This window comes from Ranitomeya variabilis, chromosome 2 (genome assembly GCF_051348905.1).
Source record: "Ranitomeya variabilis isolate aRanVar5 chromosome 2, aRanVar5.hap1, whole genome shotgun sequence".
NCBI classification, from domain to species: Eukaryota; Metazoa; Chordata; class Amphibia; order Anura; family Dendrobatidae; genus Ranitomeya; species Ranitomeya variabilis.
The window spans coordinates 238,380,427-238,402,946 of record NC_135233.1 but is presented as its reverse complement, the minus strand read 5'-3'; the positions used below and the strand labels follow the sequence as shown (position 1 = coordinate 238,402,946).

The 22,520-nt window shown below is 51.1% G+C and overlaps 1 protein-coding gene across 1 annotated transcript; it reads left to right on the top strand.

Moving 5' to 3' along the window:
* Positions 1-2,562: 2,562 nt before the first annotated feature.
* On the top strand, positions 2,563-22,337 carry SLC35A2 (solute carrier family 35 member A2). The gene is made up of 5 exons (XM_077284200.1): positions 2,563-2,842; positions 5,107-5,292; positions 9,109-9,260; positions 11,821-12,488; positions 21,028-22,337. Exons 1-5 carry the CDS (start codon positions 2,737-2,739, stop codon positions 21,053-21,055), a joined length of 1,140 nt encoding a protein of 379 aa, XP_077140315.1. The 5' UTR covers positions 2,563-2,736; the 3' UTR covers positions 21,056-22,337.
* The last annotated feature ends 183 nt before the right edge of the window (positions 22,338-22,520 follow it).

Here is a 22,520-nt window from a genome sequence, read left to right as displayed (position 1 = left end):
GTAGTACGTGTCTGGGCTCTCCTGTACCGGTCTGCTGGTAGTACGTGTCTGGGCTCTCCTGTAGCGGTCTGCTGGTAGTACATGTCTGGGCTCTCCTGTAGCGGTCTGTCGGTAGTACGTGTCTGGGCTCTCCTGTAGCGGTCTGTCTAGTACATGTCTGGGCTCTCCTGTACCGGTCTGCTGGTAGTACGTGTCTGGGCTCTCCTGTACCGGTCTGCTGGTAGTACGTGTCTGGGCTCTCCTGTACCGGTCTGCTGGTAGTACGTGTCTGGGCTCTCCTGTAGCGGTCTGTCGGTAGTACGTGTCTGGGCTCTCCTGTACCGGTCTGCCGGTAGTACGTGTCTGGGCTCTCCTGTACCGGTCTGCCGGTAGTACGTGTCTGGGCTCTCCTGTACCGGTCTGTCGGTAGTACGTGTCTGGGCTCTCCTGTGCTGGTCTGTCTAGTACATGTCTGGGCTCTCCTGTACCGGTCTGCTGGTAGTACGTGTCTGGGCTCTCCTGTACCGGTCTGCTGGTAGTACGTGTCTGGGCTCTCCTGTAGCGGTCTGCTGGTAGTACATGTCTGGGCTCTCCTGTAGCGGTCTGTCGGTAGTACGTGTCTGGGCTCTCCTGTAGCGGTCTGTCTAGTACATGTCTGGGCTCTCCTGTACCGGTCTGCTGGTAGTACGTGTCTGGGCTCTCCTGTACCGGTCTGCTGGTAGTACATGTCTGGGCTCTCCTGTAGCGGTCTGTCGGTAGTACGTGTCTGGGCTCTCCTGTAGCGGTCTGTCGGTAGTACGTGTCTGGGCTCTCCTGTACCGGTCTGCTGGTAGTACGTGTCTGGGCTCTCCCTGTACCGGTCTGCTGGTAGTACGTGTCTGGGCTCTCCTGTACCGGTCTGCTGGTAGTACGTGTCTGGGCTCTCCTGTACCGGTCTGTCGGTAGTACATGTCTGGGCTCTCCTGTAGCGGTCTGTCGGTAGTACGTGTCTGGGCTCTCCTGTACCGGTCTGTCGGTAGTACGTGTCTGGGCTCTCCTGTACCGGTCTGTCGGTAGTACGTGTCTGGGCTCTCCTGTAGCGGTCTGCCGGGTAGTACGTGTCTGGGCTCTCCTGTACCGGTCTTCCGGTAGTACGTGTCTGGGCTCTCTTGTACCGGTCTGCTGGTAGTACGTGTCTGGGCTCTCCTGTACCGGTCTGCTGGTAGTACGTGTCTGGGCTCTCCTGTACCGGTCTGCCGGTAGTAAGTGTCTGGGCTCTCCTGTACCGGTCTGCTGGTAGTACGTGTCTGGGCTCTCCTGTAGCGGTCTGCCGGTAGTACGTGTCTGTGCTCTCCTGTACCGGTCTGCCGGTAGTACGTGTCTGGGCTCTCCTGTACCGGTCTTCCGGTAGTACGTGTCTGGGCTCTCCTGTACCGGTCTTCCGGTAGTACGTGTCTGGGCTCTCTTGTACCGGTCTGCTGGTAGTACGTGTCTGGGCTCTCCTGTACCGGTCTGCTGGTAGTACATGTCTGGGCTCTCCTGTACCGGTCTGCTGGTAGTACGTGTCTGTGCTCTCCTGTACCGGTCTGTCGGTAGTACGTGTCTGTGCTCTCCTGTACCGGTCTGTCGGTAGTACGTGTCTGGGCTCTCCTGTACCGGTCTGCCGGTAGTAAGTGTCTGGGCTCTCCTGTACCGGTCTGCTGGTAGTACGTGTCTGGGCTCTCCTGTAGCGGTCTGCCGGTAGTACGTGTCTGTGCTCTCCTGTACCGGTCTGCCGGTAGTACGTGTCTGGGCTCTCCTGTACCGGTCTTCCGGTAGTACGTGTCTGGGCTCTCTTGTACCGGTCTGCTGGTAGTACGTGTCTGGGCTCTCCTGTACCGGTCTGCTGGTAGTACATGTCTGGGCTCTCCTGTACCGGTCTGCTGGTAGTACATGTCTGGGCTCTCCTGTACCGGTCTGCTGGTAGTACGTGTCTGTGCTCTCCTGTACCGGTCTGCCGGTAGTACGTGTCTGGGCTCTCCTGTACCGGTCTGCTGGTAGTACGTGTCTGGGCTCTCCTGTACCGGTCTGCTGGTAGTACATGTCTGGGCTCTCCTGTACCGGTCTGCTGGTAGTACGTGTCTGGGCTCTCCTGTACCGGTCTGTCGGTAGTACGTGTCTGTGCTCTCCTGTACCGGTCTGTCGGTAGTACATGTCTGGGCTCTCCTGTACCGGTCTGCCGGTAGTACGTGTCTGGGCTCTCCTGTACCGGTCTGTCGGTAGTACATGTCTGGGCTCTCCTGTACCGGTCTGTCGGTAGTACATGTCTGGGCTCTCCTGTACCGGTCTGCCGGTAGTACGTGTCTGTGCTCTCCTGTACCGGTCTGCCGGTAGTACATGTCTGGGCTCTCCTGTACCGGTCTGCCGGTAGTACGTGTCTGTGCTCTCCTGTACCGGTCTGCCGGTAGTACATGGCTGTGCTCTATTGGTATGTGACCTCTTCTCGTGTACAGCACCATGGAAGCAATGGGGGTCTAAAATAATATAATTAGAGCTACAAACCTACAAAATGGCGTCTTTCTCTATGCCAGCGACACGTTTTCACGGCCCGCCTCTCCGTGTACGTACTGATGCAGTCTCGCGACGTAGTCTCGTGACGTAACCGGGAAACCGTGTTGTGGATAGAAGGTTCCTAGTCACCTGGGTTCCCCCCTCTGTGCTGGTGACGTTGGCTCGGAAGTGAGCTGGCTGCTGCTGCCGTGGTGTGGCGGACCCGGAAGTGCGGCTGAGCCGGGAGAAATGGCAACGTCTGCCGGTTCTGGGGACGAGGAGAGGGACATGAAGCAGCTGCAGTCGGAGATGAGGGAGCCGGGGAGCCCGCCGGGGAGGAGCGCGGGAGGAGACAGTGAGTGTCCGTGCGAGGAGGAGGGCATGCTGAGACCTGTAGTGCGGTGAGACACCTGAGGCTGCCCACTACTGTGTTCTGCACAGAGCATTGGGGGGGGGGGGGGGGGATGGGGCTTCTCGTACGTCTGAACTACAGGTCCCAGCATGTTCTACAAGGCTCAGAAATTGGAGGGAATGCTGGTACTTGTAGTGCTGGAGGTCTCAGCCTGTGTATCGGAAATAGGGGTTGTCTGCTGATTGGGGGGATGATGAAGGTAGTAGTTAAGCTGTCAGTGTATTGCCTGTACTGTGATCCATGTGTAGAAGGGCCAGTCTGGTCAGTGACTGACAGTGACAGATCTAAGGGTCGCTATTCTGGGGGCTGCAGTCTAGATCCGGGACCCCAGTGCCACAGTCGGAATGTGCGGAGGAGCCCGGCTGACCCTGCAGTGGCCAATTGGCCATGTTGGTATTGGAAAACTGGGGAGAGAACAAAGACCCTCTATACACATCAGGTCATTGGTCACCCCAGAAAGCAGCGGATATCGGGGTCTTTACTAGTGCAGCAGCTGATACCAGGGAGCAATAGCTCGTATTAGTGTGTAGTGGAGTGGGATCTGTGCCCCCGGGTGAGGGTAATGCACGTGGCATCTCGCCACCTTCCTCTGCCCCACTCCTCCCTGCTGTTTATTCCATGTGCTGCTTTTTTGTGGGTATTGGTAAATCACGGCTACGTGGAGGATGGCGCAGACTCCTCCGCTGTATGAATGCTGCCTGTGTTCTGCACTGAGAGGCCGGGACCCCCACAGGACAGTGCACACTTTGTATCTGGTACCCCAGTGTGACCCCGGAATACCTGTAGCGGGTGTGAGCGGTAACACGGTGGAGGGGCGGCGGAGCCACTGCTCTCTGGGAGGTCTGGACCCAGAACAATGGCCTCTATGGGGCGGCTCCAGACAGACCGGTGTCCTGATAACTGGTTGTGTATTAACTCTGTGTGTCATACCCTCGGACCACCACCTCTTCATTATCTATCCCACTCCCCTGTACTGAACACTTCTATCAGAGTCCTTATACTAGTAGTTGTAGATTCACCGGAGCTGGAGGGTCGCAGGTCGTTGAGCTTTGTGCAGACCATGGAGTGCGTGATCTGTAAGTACTGCTGGGAGTTGTAGTGGGTGTTAGGCCGGTGGCTGCAGTCTCCGTGGGGTTGGTCAAGGAGGATGATCACAGCAGCCATCTGTCCTATTTCTCAGGTCGTCTTTTCTAGGGCAGAGATGTCTGAATTCTTCCTCTCAGTATTCTCAATACAAGAGAAGATAGTATAACTTGGGCCGAGAGGAGGCAGATGCGGTTTAACAATGATAAATGTAAGGTTATACACATGGGAAGAAGGAATCAATATCACCATTACACACTGAACGGGAAACCACTGGGTAAATCTGACATGGAGAATGACTCGGGGATCCTAGTTATTGATAAACTTACCTGGAGCAGCCAGTGCCAGGCAGCAGCTGCCGAGGCAAACAGGATCATGGGGTGCATTAAACGAGGTCGGGATACACATGATGAGAGCATTATACTGCCTCTGTACTAATCCCTGGATAGACCGCACATGGAGTACTGTGTACAGTTTTGGGCACTGGTGTTCAGGAAGGATAGAATGGATCTAGAGCGACTACAAAGGAGGGCAACAAAATGAATAGAGGGGATGGGGGAACTACAATACCCAGAGAGATTAGCAAAATTAGGATTATTTAGTCTAGAAAAGACCACTGAGGGGCGATCTAATAACCATGTATAAGTATACAAGGGGACAGTACAAATATCTCTCCGAGGATCTGTTTATACCAAGGAAGGTGCCAGTCACAAGGGGGCATTCTCTGTGTCTGGAGGAGAGAAGGTTTTTCCACCAACATAGAAGAGGATTCTTTACTGTTAGGGCAGTGAGAATCTGAAACTCCTTGCCTGAGGAGGTGGTGATGGCAAATTCAGTCGAGGGATTCAAGAGAGGCCTGGATGTCTTCCTGGAGCAGAACAATATTGTATCTTACAGTTATTAGGATCTTAAGAAGGACGTAGATCTGAGGATTTATTTTGACGGAATATAGGCTGAACTGGATGGACAAATGTTGTTTTTTTTTGGCCTTGCTAACTATGTTACCTTTTCTATACCTGGCTGTATGTACTGGTGGAGTCCCTCATCCAGACCAGTATAACCAGTGCATCCACTATCAGGTTGTATAATGGAGGGTAATCTAACTTCTGCCCTGTTTCTTGCAGGGGTCAATCGTCGTCTCAAGTATCTCAGTTTGGCTGTGCTGGTTGTCCAGAATGCCTCCCTCATCCTCAGCATTCGCTATGCCCGCACCTTACCCGGGGACCGCTTCTTCTCCACCACCGCTGTGGTCATGGCAGAGATTCTCAAGGGCATCACCTGCCTGCTGCTCATGCTGGCCCAGAAGAGAGGTAAGAGCTTATTCCTGAATAGTCAGTGCAGGCTGCTGTCCCCCTGGCAACTCTTCCTGCAACCACTTCGTACACTGCTTTCATTGTTTTCTGTAGTATAGAAACAATGATGGCCGCGCTGTGAGCAGGATGAGACAGGAAGTGTTGTCTTGGGGACTCAGAAGTCTGTTAAGCTGCTGTTCGTACAGGAGATTTTTATCTGCAGCTTGTCATTGCATGCGATCAGATGTTACTACTACTACCCTCCGATCTGCAGAGAAATATGTTGTGTCCGGCTTAGGGTACCGTCTCACATAACGATTTACCAACGATCACGACCAGCGATACGACCTGGCCGTGATCGTTGGTAAGTGGTTGTGTGGTCGCTGGGGAGCTGTCACACAGACCGCTCTCCAGCGACCAACGATGCCGAAGTCCCCGGGTAACCAGGGTAAACATCGGGTTACTAAGCGCAGGGCCGCGCTTAGTAACCCGATGTTTACCCTGGTTACCAGCGTAAAAGTAAAAAAAAAACAAACAGTACATACTTACATTCCGGTGTCTGTCCCCCGGCGTCTGCTTCTCTGCACTGTGTCTGCGCCAGCCGGAAAGCGAGCACAGCGGTGACGTCACCGCTGTGCTCGCTTTCCGGCTGGCCGGCGCTCACAGTGCAGAGACGCAGAACGCCGGTGGACAGACACCGGAATGTAAGTATGTACTGTTTGTTTTTTTTACTTTTACGCTGGTAACCACAGTAAACATCGGGTTACTAAGCGCGGCCCTGCGCTTAGTAACCCGATGTTTACCCTGGTTACAAGCGAACGCATCGCTGGATCGCTGTCACACACAACGATCCAGCGATGACAGCGGGAGATCCAGCGACGAAAGAAAGTTCCATACGATCTGCTACGACGTACGATTCTCAGCAGGGTCCCTGATCGCTGCTGCGTGTCAGACACAGCGATATCGTATGGATATCGCTGGAACGTCACGGATCGTACCGTCGTAGCGTCAAAAGTGCCACTGTGAGACGGTACCCTTAGAGCTTCGGCCTCGGTCCATGGACACCAGCGTTGTGACTGGTAGCCCCTGCGGTGAGGGGGCGCAGTGCTGGAGTGGGCATCCAGTAGACATGACTGGACGCCATTAATTGCTCTTGTCTATCCCTCCCAGTCTGTCTGTGCCTGGATCTTTAGGATCATTGATGGGTGGGCGCACATGGACAGCAGTACACTGAGGATTCATTCAGTAATCACAAGGAGCAGAGACTTGGGAGACCCCATATAGATGTGGACATGGCCTGCCTGTGCCCTCCTTGTCACAGCAGGGTCTCAGTATATTCATTTATAGTGGGTGCTCCCCACAGACCCTCTGTCCTTTTATCTTGTGTATTTGCCATTGTGTGCACGGCCTCCAGCTGAGATTGGCCAGACACATACAGATCCATTCCGATAAATCTGTGGTGGGGCTTATCTCCAGGGAGAAAATAAAGCATGCCCCCCTCCCAGAGCATTGGTCAGAGGACTATAAAGGCCCCGTCTCACACAGCGACGCTGCAGCGATACAGACAACGATGCTGATCGCTGCAGCGTCGCTGTTTTGTCGCTGTGTGGTCGCTGGGGAGCTGTCACACAGACAGCTCTCTCCAGCGACCAACGATCAGGGGAACGACTTCGGCATCGTTGAAACTGTCTTCAACGATGCCGAAGTCCCCCTGCAGCACCCGGGTAACCAGGGTAAACATCGGGTTACTAAGCGCAGGGCCGCGCTTAGTAACCCGATGTTTACCCTGGTTACCAAAAAAAACAAACACTACATACTCACCATCTGATGTCCGTCAGGTCCCTTGCCGTCTGCTTCCCGCTCTCACTGAGTGCCGCCGTACAGTGAGAGCAGAGCGCAGCGGTGACGTCACTGCTGTGCTCTCACTTTACGGCGGCAGTCAGAGCAGGAAGCAGACGCCAAGGGACCTGACGGGCAACAGATGGTGAGTATGTACTGTTTGGTTTTTTTTTACATTTACGCTGGTAACCAGGGTAAACATCGGGTTACTAAGCGCGGCCCTGCGCTTAGTAACCCGATGTTTACCCTGGTTACCAGTGAAGACATCGCTGGATCGGTGTCACACACACCGATTCAGCGATGTCAGCGGGACCTCAACGACCAAAAAAAGGTCCAGGCCATTCCGACACGACCAGCGATCTCGCAGCAGGGGCCGGGTCGCTGGTACGTGTCACACATAGCGAGATCGCTACTGAGGTCGCTGTTGCGTCACAAAACTTGTGACTCAGCAGCGATCTCGCTAGCGATCTCGCTATGTGTGACGGGGCCTTAATGGGTATGGAGGGGTTATCTAGTCATTGAATGAAGAGCTCATTTCTTCCAGTGTTCTCACAGAACTTGTTAATAAGTCATTCACCACTTTCAAGATTACTGTGGGGAAGTAACACCACTCTGATCTCATCCTCCTGACGAGGTGCAGAGTATTAAGGCCCCGTCTCACATAGCGAGATCGCTAGCGAGATCGCTGCTGAGTCACAAGTTTTGTGACGCAACAGCGACCTCAGTAGCGATCTCGCTATGTTTGACACGTACCAGCGACCAGGCCCCTGCTGTGAGATCGCTGGTCGTGTCGGAATGGCCTGGACCTTTTTTTGGTCGTTGAGGTCCCGCTGACATCGCTGAATCGGTGTGTGTGACACGGATTCAGCGATGTCTTCACTGGTAACCAGGGTAAACATCGGGTTACTAAGCGCAGGGCCGCGCTTAGTAACCCGATGTTTACCCTGGTTACCATCGTAAATGTAAAAAACAAACAGTACATACTCACATTCCGGTGTCCGTCAGGTCCCTTGCCGTCCGCTTCCCGCACTGACTGACTGCCGGCCGTAAAGTGAAAGTACAGCACAGCGGTGACGTCACCGCTCTGCTGTTAGGGCCGGCGCTCAGTCAGTGCAGGAAGCGGACGCCGGGGGGCGCGAAGGTGAATATGTACTGTTTGTTATTTTACATTTTACACTGGTAACCAGGGTAAACATCGGGTTACTAAGCAACGGCCCTGCGCTTAGCAACCCGATGTTTACCCTGGTTACCCGGGACTTCGGCATCGTTGGTCGCTGGAGAGCGGTCTGTGTGACGGCTCTCCAGCGACCACACAGCGACTAAACAGCGACGCTGCAGCGATCGGCATCGTTGTCTGTATCGCTGCAGCGTCGCTATGTGTGACGGGGCCTTTACAGTTAGCGATGAGCAGTTCCATTAGTACTGCCTTGTCCGGTCCTCACGTCTTCTCCCCACACCCTGGACCCCTCTGACGCTCACTATAGGCCCTGTGACGTTGCACATCCCGCTATGTGGAAGAGGCGCCTCGGACATTGGCGTATAAGTGAAGATCGGACCAGAACAGCACAAACCGAACTTCTCACCTGCAATGACAGGGTATCTGAGCATGTGAACTATGGGACGGGCTCTGGGTCTATACGGACAGCAAGCAGAGGTGTAAAACAAAACTAAAGAGTGTCCTCATACAATGATTGGACTTTCTTTATACAAAACCGGTAAGACGGCTGCAGGCGATAAATGACGTGGCTGTACAGGAGACTGACCGGCAGCCAAAAGCTTGTAAGTCACTCCTGGCTGCAGCTATGTATGACCTGGTTATCACACTGACACTGCAGAGCCGGATCCATTGTTAAGGGGGATATGAAACTAAAGGCTTACCGAACCCTTGTCGCCCAGTGCAGCAGAGGCGGGTGTAGACCTCTGTACCTGCCCGATGTCTCCAGTTATGGGGCTGTGTGATCCTGTTACCATCTGTAACATATGTTGTGTGTGCAGGTAACGTGAAGGAGCTGGCGGGATATCTGTATGATGCCATAATTATCCAGTACATGGACACCCTGAAGCTGGCGGTGCCCTCCCTGATCTACACCTTACAGAACAACCTGCAGTATGTGGCCATATCTAATCTCCCAGCGGCCACCTTCCAGGTAAGATTACATCTGGGCCCGAAACTCATCACTTGCCCTTTCACACAAACACACATTCATTTAAAGGGCTCCTGCCATGTTGATAACGGTCTCTGATCTGCAGGCTGGATGTTATCGAGCCGGAGGAGCTGATCAGATTGATGAACATTCCTGTGGGGAAAGGTTTATGTAAAACTTGTATTTCATTCATTGCAATCCCTGTGTTTGTATGGATGAGTCCAGTAGGCGGTCCTATCAGTGATTGATCCCTGTATGACTGCATGCAGATTGCTGTCAATCCCTAGAAGGACCGCCCACTGGACTCACACATACAAACACAAGAGATTTCAATGAATAAAATACATGTCACACTGAGCCTTTTCCAACAGTGTCATTGTGCTCAGCTTCTCTGTACCCTGCTGTCCACAGATCAGATGCATGTCTAATGTGACAGGTCCTTGTAGAGGGCCACCAGATTTCCGCATGAGCAGGCGGGTGTGCCTCTAAGCCTAGCACAATCCAGGTGTGGCGTTACACCTTCTTACGTCTCTGGAGATGGAAATAGTAAAAATAGGCCACATTTTTTTGGTCACTTAATCTCCTGGTGACGTGAATCGCACATGAAAATCCCAAACCTACAGTCCCAGCTCTGTGCCGCAAACCCCAAAACTGTGGCCATTTGGATTTACACTTGCCACATCTGAATGTAAGGAGTTGATACATCTGCCCCCTGTATATAGAAAATTGATTAATTTTTTTAAATTGAACTAGGGTTTGTTTTTGTAAAGGGATATTTTGCACGTCATAACTAATATATGGGAGTCTGCCCAACTTGAAGAATAAAGGGGCTTCATCCACTCCTTGAGATATGGCCATCACATGATGAGCTGGGAAATCTCATACATCTCCTGATTAGAGGATTCATGTCACATAAGAACGGAGGATATCAGTCATGGAAGATGGCACAATGGGGTTACTACCTCATCATAAAGAAAACACATTTCTGCTCCTCCTGTCGGCCCAGTTTTCGTGCAGTCACATTTCTGCCCCTCCTGTCGGCTCTTCGTCCTCCTGCGGTTACATTTCTGCTCCTTCTGTTGGCTCCTCGTCTTCCTGCAGTCACATTTCTGCTCCTCCTGTCTGCTCCTTGTCCTCCTGCAGTCACATTTCTGCACCTCCTGTCTGCTCCTCATCCTCCTTCAGACACATTTCTGCTCCTCCTGTCGGCTCCTCGTCCTCCTGCAGTCACATTTCTGCTCCTCCTGTCTGCTCCTTGTCCTCCTGCAGACACATTTCTGCTCCTCCTGTCGGCTCCTCATCTTCCTGCAGTCACATTTCTGCTCCTCCTGTCGGCTACTCGTCCTCCTGCAGTCACATTTCTGCTCCTCCTGTCGGCCCAGTTTTCGTGCAGTCACATTTCTGCTCTTCCTGTCGGCTCCTCATCTTCCTGCAGTCACATTTCTGCCCCTCCTGTCGGCTCTTCGTCCTCCTGTCGGCTCCTCATCTTCCTGCAGTCACATTTCTGCCCCTCCTGTCGGCTCCTCATCTTCCTGCAGTCACATTTCTGCTCCTCCTGTCGGCTCCTCATCTTCCTGCAGTCACATTTCTGCCCCTCCTGTCGGCTCTTCGTCCTCCTGCGGTCACATTTCTGCTCCTTCTGTTGGCTCCTCGTCTTCCTGCAGTCACATTTCTGCACCTCCTGTCCGCTCCTCATCCTTCAGACACATTTCTGCTCCTCCTGTCGGCTCCTCGTCCTCCTGCTGTCACATTTCTGTTCCTCCTGTCTGCTCCTTGTCCTCCTGCAGACACATTTCTGCTCCTCCTGTCGGCTCCTCGTCTTTGCAGTCACATTTCTGCTCCTCCTGTCGGCTCCTCTTCCTCTTGCTGTCACATTTCTGCTCCTCCTGTCTGCTCCTTGTCCTCCTGCAGTGACATTTCTGCTCCTCCTGTCTGCTCCTTGTCCTCCTGCAGACACATTTCTGCTCCTCCTGTCGGCCCAGTTTTCGTGCAGTCACATTTCTGCCCCTCCTGTCGGCTCTTCGTTCTTCTGCAGTCACATTTCTGCTCCTCCTGTCGGCTCCTCTTCCTCTTGCTGTCACATTTCTGCTCCTCCTGTCTGCTCCTTGTCCTCCTGCAGTGACATTTCTGCTCCTCCTGTCTGCTCCTTGTCCTCCTGCAGACACATTTCTGCTCCTCCTGTCGGCCCAGTTTTCGTGCAGTCACATTTCTGCCCCTCCTGTCGGCTCTTCGTCCTTCTGCAGTCACATTTCTGCTCTTTCTGTTGGCTCCTCGTCTTCCTGCAGTCACATTTCTGCTTCTCCTGTCGGCTCCTCGTCTTCGTGCAGTCACATTTCTGCACCTCCTGTCCGCTCCTCATCCTCCTTCAGACACATTTCTGCTCCTCCTGTCGGCTCCTCGTCCTCCTGCAGACACATTTCTGCTCCTCCTGTTGGCTCCTCGTCCTCCTGCAGTCACATTTCTGCTCCTCTTGTCGGCTCCTCTTCCTCCTGCTGTCACATTTCTGCTCCTCCTGTCGGCCCCATTTTCCTGCAGTCACATTTCTTTTTCTCTCCTGTTCCAGGTCACGTATCAGCTGAAGATCCTGACCACGGCCCTGTTCTCCGTGCTGCTTCTGAGAAAGAGCCTGTCTAGGCTGCAGTGGGGCTCCCTCGTCATCCTCTTCATCGGAGTGGCCATCGTACAGTCGGAGCAGTCTGGTGGGAAGGAAAGCGTGGCAGTGAGCGGCCAGAACTACATCGTGGGCCTGATCGCGGTGGCGGTGTCCTGTCTGTCTTCGGGCTTTGCGGGCGTATACTTTGAGCGCATCCTTAAGGGCAGCTCTGCTTCTGTTTGGCTGCGCAATGTTCAACTTGGCATTTTCGGTACAGCATTAGGACTTCTCGCCATGTGGCAACAAGATGGAGTGGCAATGGCCGAACGTGGCTTCTTTTACGGCTACACTCCCCTGGTGTGGTGTGTCATCTTCAATCAGGCCTTCGGTGGCCTTCTTGTGGCTGTGGTGGTTAAATATGCGGACAACATCCTGAAAGGCTTTGCCACGTCGCTGTCCATTGTGGTGTCCACAGCAGTTTCTGTCCACCTCTTTGGATTCCACGTGGACCTGCCCTTTGCTCTGGGCGCTGGACTGGTCATAGGTGCTGTGTACTTATACAGCCTCCCGCGGACACCTGAGCCCATCCTGTCCAGCAGCAGCCAGACGCCATCACACAAGGAACCCTTCTTGCCAAAGTCAGTGCTCACCAAATGAAGGAATTGTTCACACGTCTCGCCCTGACGTTAGGTGTAGATGGGGAGCAGTCTCGGGGCCATCACCTCCAGGCTGTCACCTCCAGCCTCCCTGAGGAGACAGATCACAGTATTTCACTACCATCTTTATTTTTTTAATGATCATCCCTGCTGGTATTAACAAGCTGCTGGGAGAAGTAACCCGGGCCCAGGACAGTGACCCTGATGTGCTCACACTACAGCGTTCTCCGGCAGCCTTCCTTATATACAGTGTGAACACCACCGTATACCTCTATGTACTGACGTCGGGGGTGTGTGTATGAAGTATGAAGTGTGAATGTAAATAGATCTGTGTCCGGGCCACGTTCCTTATGGTCTCCCCACTATCTGTATTCTGTCCACTAAGCCGTATACATCCCCTGACACGCAGGAAACTCTCCCTGGTGGATTTGTGTGCAGATAATCGTAGCATTGTGGATCACCCACTCACCGTGTAAAGTCTGCAACCAAAACCACCATCTGGTGCAGAAAACACAGCAGCAGATCATTACCATGCCTTCTTCCAGAAATAGGGCGACCATTGTACACGTGCTTGTAGAATTGCAGCTCCGCTCCATTGAAGTGAAGGAGGTTGAGCTGTGATATCTGACATGACCCGTGGACCAGGGTGGGGCTGGTTTTGGAAGACTGCAACAATATGTTTTTACTTTCGGAAATACTGCACCTCCCTTTCCAGTCACTCACCAGGTGGATGGTCGTAACCACTGGCAGCCATCACCGCCCCAGATGGGGAGATGCCACCATACTTTCTGTATGTATGAAGGTGCTGAGAAGGGGGGGGGGCAGGGGTGACGCAGCGGGTGGTCTCTCTCCTCCGTGTCCTGATGGTATATGGGGACCCCACAGACAGACAATGTGGTGGGTGGGGACTTCTACGGCGTGATTAATCATAGCCTGACCGGGGTGACGTCCTATTGTATCAGTTGTAAATATATATTTTTTTTTTTTATGCTGAAGGAAAATGAATTAAAGTGCACAAATCATGAGACGAGGAAAGGCTTTTCTAAAATACCCAGGAAGGGTACAAACACAGCGCCCCTCTCATCCACAGGCTGTGTCTGGTGTTTCATCTCTCTGGAGTGCCAGTCACAGATGATGGGCAGGAGCGTCTGTTTTCGGGGTCGGTGTGCCACAGACACACGTTACCTGGCAGCCGCTGATCTCCCTCCTGCCATAGACATAAGTTGTGATGGCGCTGTATTCCTGTGACTGAGGAGAAGTGGCTGCCAGTGCTGCACTGTCTGGGGTCTGGCACCTGTAGTAGGTGGTCTCTGTGCCCCTGCTGGGTTAACCCTTTACAAGGCGCTCATACTCTGTCTAGTGGTCTGTGCACATCGTCTCTTTATCTGAATGTCAGAGTATTTATTAGAACTTTTGATATTGGGGGCTGAGGGCTTGTTATAATGGTGGGTGAGGGCTCTGACTGGTGCCACGTATGGGAATGACTTGGGGTTTTCTCTAGTTTGCGTCTTGCCCTTCTCTACCTTCATTAACCCTGCACATAATGTGACGAGCACCCCCCTATGTAACAGTCCTGACCCCGGTGTTAAGGCTTCTTCTGCATGTCCCATCATTATTGTTTCTTCCTTGCACTAAACATTAATTGTTCTACTATAAAATAAAATCCTTTCTTTATATTCTTTGTCTTGGCTAATTAATACTGACCCCGCTGACTAACGAGACCAGTAACCTACAACGTGCACGTCACTGTCGTCCTATAGGGGGTGAATGGTGGCTGCACTTCCCTCTGTGCGGAGCTCCAGTCCTTGCCAACAGGATCCGTTCCTGAATATAACACCAAACACACAGAAAACCATTCTCCATAGGGGCGGATATGGAAGAGTTAATGAGCTCAGGATGGAAATGCTACACAGATGTCCTGGCACCACCATTAGTAAGGTCTCCTGGGGGTCTAGGCAGCTTGCACACTGGCTTTGGGGGTACACGTCCGATGCGGGCAAAAGGCCACAGTCAAAAAGGTCATGACATGTCTGGTGTCTCCCTGTAAGATGTTCCCAGCTGTCTGGGGTGAGCGCTAGGAAGTAGAGCTGGGCGGACACCTGGATGTTCGGGTTCAGCCCAACAGTTACAAAAAAGTTGGGCTGTCATAAGATAGCGGGAGCGCTCAGCTGTGATCGGAGGTATAAAGTTTACCTCCGATCACTGGTGTCAGCTGATGGGACTACTGCTCCCATCATCTGACACCTACAGCCGCTAATTACAGTGAGAGCAGGAGCAGCGGATGGGAGTATTCATCAGCCGATCCTGCGCTGTAAATAAATAAACCAGCGTGGGTTCCTCTGTATTTTTGTTAACCAGCCAGGCAAAACTCACAGCTGGGGGCTGCAACCCTCAGCTGTCAGCTTCAGCAAGGCTGGTTATCAAGAATCTAGGCGTCCTCACGTTGTAGTTTTTAATTATTTAAATAATTTAAAAAAACGGTGTGGGGGTCTCCCATTATTGACAACCAACCTTGATAAAGCAGACAGCTCGGGGCTGGTATTCTCAGGCTGGTAAGGGGCCATGGATATTGACCCCCTCCAGCCTAAAATATCAGCCTGCAGCTGTCCAGAAAAGGCGCATCTATTAGATGCGCCAATTGTGGCGCTTTGCCCGGCTCTTCCCACTTGCTCTGCAGCGGTGGCAAGCAGGGTTCATATTTGTGGGGTTGATGTCACCTTTGTATTGTCAGGTGACATCAAGCCCACGGCTTAGTAATGGAGAGGCATCAATAAGACACCTATCCATTACTAATCCTATAGTTACATGGTAAATAAAGACACAGCCACAATAAAGTCCTTTAATTGAAAAAAATGACAGACTCCTTTAATAATCTCAAACCATACTTACGACCTCGCCTAATTCCACCGAAGCCCTCGATCTGTAATAAATAAAAAATAATAAAATAACAATATACCATATCTGTCTGTCGTTCTGTCCCATGCCTTAATCCATGTCTGGGGCAGAATTAATTTTCAACCTGGACGGTGCCAAGAAGCGACCGTCCAGACTGAGAACCACTGGTGAATGAACTGAGTGCAGCGTCAGTGACTGGAGGGGACGTCCTCGAGGTTACTTACAGTCACTGAGGCTCTGTTCCCAGCCGGGCTGAACTATGGTGACATCCCCGCTAGCACTGTGAGAAAAACTCCCGGTGCTAGCGGGGATGTCACTGAGGTCACCGCAGTTCAGCCTGGCTGGGAATGGCGCGTACATCCGCAGTGTAAAGAATGGCAGCACACACATAGCAGCATAGGACTTTTTTTCCTTACACAACGCCTGTAGTATTGACCCCATGACAAATACACACTTCTCCCTACTTGCTTTTTTCACATCTGTCCACAGGTTGTATGTAGCGTTACCGCTCTGCACCTATTCACTTAAACAGAACTGATTGGCAATAATTGACACAACCCATGGACAGGTTTCTGGCAGATGATTTTTATTTTAATTCCTGTACTGTCCCTTTAAAAGAGTTGTAAACAGAAAAAGTGTTGAGGGGCTTCATAGAGATGGTGGGGGCTGAGTACAATGTTTGTGGTGCATTGATCAATCTTTTCTAATGTATTTACAGGGGTTCTCCAGCCTTAAGATAGTGACCACCTATCCTTAGACCAGATTGGCAGGGGGCTGATGCCCGGCGCCCCCATTGATTAGATATTATCAGCGCCATCGTTAGCTGGATGTACAGAGGAGGAACGGTGCAAACTCCATGCACCACGCAGTGGCCGTTCTCCGGTACTGCAGCTCTACTCCTTTTAAAGTGAATGTGATCTGAGCTGCAATACCAAGAATGGCCACTAATGGTGCTGCGGTGTTCAGATCCAATCACCATTTGGACCTGCGAACATCTGGTCCATGAGAGCGTCGGGTGTCGGACCCCCACGATCTGATCCACGGACAGGCCATCACTAGCTGATGCCTGGAAAACCCCTTCTAATATATAATTGCCTAGAATACTACTTCCTGCAATTTGTGCCAACTTCCGTGGCTTTGTCCGGAGCTAATGTCCGGAGATAAGTGACGTCACCAGTGTCCTACACCCAGGCAGAGCACAGGGGCCCCAGGCAGCATATGGGGCCCCAGGCAGAGCACAGTGGCCCCAGGCAGAGCACAGGGGCCCCAGGCAGAGCACAGGGGCCCCAGGCAGCATATGGGGCCCCAGGCAGAGCACAGTGGTCCCAGGCAGAGCACAGGGGCCCCAGGCAGAGCACAGGGGCCCCAGGCAGAGCACAGGGGCCCCAGGCAGAGCACAGGGGCCCCAGGCAGAGCACAGGGGCCCCAGGCAGAGCACAGGGGCCCCCAGGCAGCATATGGGGCCCCAGGCAGAGCACAGGGGCCCCAGGCAGCATATGGGGCCCCAGGCAGAGCACAGTGGTCCCAGGCAGAGCACAGTGGCCCCAGGCAGAGCACAGTGGCCCCAGGCAGCATATGGGGCCCCAGGCAGAGCACAGGGGCCCCAGGCAGCATATGGGGCCCCAGGCAGAGCACAGTGGCCCCAGGCAGAGCACAGGGGCCCCAGGCAGAGCACAGGGGCCCCAGGCAGCATATGGGGCCCCAGGCAGAGCACAGTGGCCCCAGGCAGCATATGGGGCCCCAGGCAAAGCACAGTGGCCCCAGGCAGCATATGGGGCCCCAGGCAGAGCACAGGGGCCCCAGGCAGAGCACAGGGGCCCCAGGCAGCATATGGGGCCCCAGGCAGAGCACAGTGGTCCCAGGCAGAGCACAGTGGCCCCAGGCAGAGCACAGTGGCCCCAGGCAGAGCACAGGGGCCCCAGGCAGAGCACAGGGGCCCCAGGCAGAGCACAGTGGCCTCAGGCAGAGCACAGGGGCCCCAGGCAGCATATGGGGCCCCAGGCAGAGCACAGTGGTCCCAGGCAGAGCACAGGGGCCCCAGGCAGCCTATGGGGCCCCAGGCAGAGCACAGTGGCCCCAGGCAGAACATGGGGCCCCAGGCAGAGCACAGGGGCCCCAGGAAGAGCACAGGGGCCCCAGGCAGCATATGGGGCCCCAGGCAGAGCACAGTGGTCCCAGGTAGAGCACAGGGGCCCCAGGCAGCCTATGGGGCCCCAGGCAGAGCACAGGGGCCCCAGGCAGCATATGGGGCCCCAGGCAGAGCACAGGGGCCCCAGGCAGCATATGGGGCCCCAGGCAGAGCACAGGGGCCCCAGGCAGAGCACAGGGGCCCCAGGCAGCATATGGGGCCCCAGGCAGAGCACAGCGATATTTTGGACCACTGTGCGGTGTTTCAGACCCCCTGTGTGATGTCTGGGGCCCTGTTCTTAAGTATATTAAAGATTAAAGTAACGTATATTAAAGTATATTATAGATCAAATTTGACACGTTTATGAGCACCATTGAGTGATATACTCAAGAATGACATAATTTTTCAACATTTTATGGTTTCAAACTGTAAACACTCAGTTTTTTTTACTTCAACCAGAAAACCTTAACGGTTCATAAAAAACTTGACTGTTCAGGATATGATAAAAGTCATAGTATTCTGAATCTTTAACTTATAAAGATACCTTTACATGGGGTGATTATTGGTTCCAGAGAGGCTTTCGGCCGATAATCGTACACATGGCTGGTGACAGGACAATACAATATAAACGTTCAAAGGTAAACACTGATAACATTAAAATCTAATATATAATTGCCTAGAATACTACTTCCGGCAATTTGTGCCAACTTCCGTGGCTTTGTCCGGAGATAATGTCCGGAGATAAGTGACGTCACCAGCGTCCTACACCCGCTCAGGGTGGACAAAGATATATGCCTTCGTGGTGCGCGGCACTTTTCTGATTGGTTGCCGCCTGCCGCGAGCGACCAATCAGAAATGTGCCGTACTGTCAAGAATTGTCAAGAGCTGGTGAGTGCAGCCATTTTTTGTTCTTTCTTACTATTATTTATTAATTGTATTATTCTTACATTTGAATAAATAAAGTATATATGGATTCTAGACTCCCGATTCTTTAGAATCGGGCTGCCATCTAGTAAATCATAAAAGACACACATATACATGTATTCCTGGGAAATAACAAAATATTTATGTCATAATGAGCGCTGTGCAGGTAACGCAAAACTACAACTCTCAGCATTCCCTCCCAGGCAGCTTATGGTGTCTGCTGAAAGATCTAGTTTTGCTGCAGTTAGAGAGTGGCAGGTGGGAGGGAGGCCCGTGCACTACAGCGTCGGTGTGACACAACATCTGGATTGGTACTGGCCTTGGCCCAGCATCCACAGGTGCAATGTGACAGCGCCCCCCGCTGCCCTCAGCCTGTAATCACACCATAATGGTGGAGCTGACGGCACATCCTGCAGTGTATAGGGGGATACATCATTCCCACCGCATCATTGGTGGGACATGCATGTATTGTAGTGTGGATTGTGAGCCCCAACGGGGACAGTGATGATAATGTGTGCAACCTGTAAAGTGCTGCGGAATATGTTAGCGCTATATAAAAATAAAGATTATAGTGTAATGTGTACGCAGGCACACAAATACATGTATATACACACTGTATATGCATACATTATATAAACACACAGGTATCTGTATATATATATATATATATATATATACTGTTACTGTGTATGTGTACACACACACACACACACACTAAATACGCACACACATTGTATAAACGCCTATAAACACACACATTTACACATGTATATGTGTGCGCAAGTATATACACATAGACACACATAGCCTTGAAAAAGTATTAATACCCCACAAACATTCCCAAGTTACACCCACAAACTTAAATGCATTTTATTGGGATTTTATGTGATACCAACACAAAGTAGCAAATATTTGTGAAGTGTAAAGTCAATGATACAAGATGTTCTAATTATTTAAAAAATACAAATCTGAGAATTGTGACTTGCATTTGTATTCAGCCCCCCTGAGTTAATACTTCGTAGGACCATCTTTCACCACAATTTCGGTCTGGCCTGTGACTGGGCCATTCACTCACATGAATATGCTTTGATATCAACCATCCATTGTAACTCTGGCAGTATGTTTAGGGTCGTTGTCCTGCTGGAAGGTGATCCTACGTCCCAGCTTCAAGTCTTTTACAGCCTCTAACACGTTTTCCTCCAGGATTGCCCTGTATATAGTTTCATTCATCTTCCTATTAACTCTGACCAGCTTCCCAGTCCCTGCTGAAGAAAAGCTTTCCCATACCATGATGCTGCCACCACCATGTTTGACTGTGGGGATGGTGTTTTCAGGGTGATGTGTAGTGTCAGTTTTCTGCCACATGTAGTGTTTTGTCTTTAGTCCAAAATATTCTACTGAGAATCTGTCCAGAGCCTCCTCTTCCACATGCTACACACGTATATGTATATCACACGCACACAGATATATATATATTATATATATTAGCTGAAGAGCCCGGAGTTGCCTGGGCATAGTAAATATCTGTGGTTAGCTATAGCACCTCATTTCTCTTATTTTCCCATCACGCCTCTCATTTTCCCCCTCACATCTCTCATTTTCCCCCCTCACGCCTCTTATTTTCCCCCTCACTCCTCTCATTCCCCCCTAACACTTGTCATTTCGACCTCACATCTGTCATTTTCCGATCACTCCACTATTTTCCCTCACTCCTCTCATTTTGCACTCACACCTTTTCATTTTCACCTCGCACCCCTCATTTTCACCTCACACCCCTCATTTTCACCTCACACCCCTCATTTTCACCGCACACCCCTCATTTTCACCTCACCTCATTTTCACCTCACACCTCTCATTTTCCCCTCAGTATATACATGTTTGTCATCTCCCTTATATATAGTATACACCTGTATGTCATCTCCTGTATATAGTATATACCTGTATGTCATCTCCCCTGTAAATAGTATATACCTGCTGTATGTCATCTCCTCCTGTATATTGTATATACCTATGTCATCTCCTCCTGTATATAGTATATACCTGTATGTCATCTCTTCTGTATATCCTATATACCTGTATGTCATCTCCTATATATAGTATATACCTGTATGTCATCTCCTGTATATAGTATATACATGTATGTCATCTCCCCTGTGTATAGTATGTACCTGCTGAATGTCATCTCCTCCTCTATAGTAGCGTAGATGATCAGCACAGCCCAAGGTGGAGGTGCATGAAAATAGGTGCCCAGACCTTAAGACGTAATATAGAAATATATTCAGCACACTCCGAAAGATGTCTGATGCAAAAGAGGGTGTTTTAATACATACAGTATTCACAGTAACAAACGTTTCGGTCAACACAAGACCTTCATCAGTGTGCTCTATTGTTCACAAGGCGTAAAATTGTGCACCCGTAAAAATTATAGAGTTTTGCATCAAAATGTTAATTGTAGCAAGGAATGCAGTTTATACATGGAGGGCTGACACTAGCCGGTCCAGCACAGGAGATATCACAGGCTCCTGAAGAGAGGGCTAAAAATGTCATCGAATAATCTAATTTTTTTTGTTTCAGGATTGTTTGCAAGCAAAAAGGCTCGTGACCAGGAGGGGGCGCTGTGTCTTCTGCTGTATAAGGATAACTGGACTTACCCCACTATGATGTTACTTACATGTGGACTGCTGCCAAGCTGTGTACACTCCGGAGCATGGAGGAGACAGCCAAAGCCTGCACATGAGATGCCGCACGATCCGAGGTTCAGACGCGATGTGTGAACGCGACCTTACAGCAGCCTCAGGTTGCCTGCTGGTCACCTTGTCCGAGGGGCTTTGTAGCTGGATCACGGGATGCTCTATGCTGTACAGCACACTGCTTCTCCACGCTGCACAGACTTGTTTCAGGAAGCAGAAGAGATCACAGTTTTGGCTATAAAACAAGCGATGAGATTGTAGTCTGTGATCTGTAGTGGGGTACTAACGCTATGTAATGGCTGTGCAATAACAAGGCCCCATGATGCTGAGGATTATCTTGGGGTAAATGTAACACTCCTAATAAATAGCTGGTCTTTATCCCTCAGATTCCCATCCAGTGCTGGGGGGCAGAGTTGTGGGTTATTCCACCAGTGCAGGATGTGTAATGTCATTCCCCAGCTCACCAGCAGAGGGCAGTGTGATACAAGGCTGAGCACAGATCTCTGCACACTGGGGGGGCTGAGTACAGTCTCATTTGGGGGGGTCATCCTTCAAGAGACCCCTGACTAGCATCATACGTTATCTACAAATGTGTCACCTATACACTCCCTGTGGCTTTTCGGGGGTTCTTGCCTTCCATGCATAGGGCTCTGGTTGGCAGGCTGAGAGGCCTTTGCCACAGCCCTGGGGGCCGGGTCTCATCGAGGAGATGCAGCCGGTATGTCTAACTGTATAAGCAATGCACCATGGGAAATAAAAAATGCTAATTAGCTCTCCCTAAGGGAAGACAACGCTCTAGTGCCACCTATAGGTAGCAACCCTGTAAGTCACTATCCAAACTCAGGTGGTACAAAAGGAGATAACTTTTTCCCATCTCCTGCTAATCTGAAACAAGCAATGCATCATGGGAAGAAAATCTGCACAATGGCGCTTCAGCCCCCATACGTAGGCACAGTGGTACTTATGTGGTGGTACTCCGTGGAAACCCTTCCATACAATCCAGAGCTTGCTGGTGCACTTCTGCTTTATATTCGTTGCATTGGTTTAACTTTTTTTTTTATTTACAATTTACTATGCAACTTTATCTACTATATGGATTACTGTGAGTTCACTCTGCCTTGTATCAATTTCCCTTTCTATATAATTATGAAAAATTATTTTCTGTTTTTTTTAATTATCATCAATAAAAAATTAATTTTACTTTTTGGTTTGTAACTCCCTTCCTTTTTGGTTTATGCTAATTTTGTAGATACACATTGTATATTTATCGTTCAAAAATTTTTTTGGGGGTATTTGATTGATTTTCTGTGTTTTCACAGTTCATTGACCATGGATATTAAAGCCAGAGACCAATTATGGCTCTCTAACATCGACACT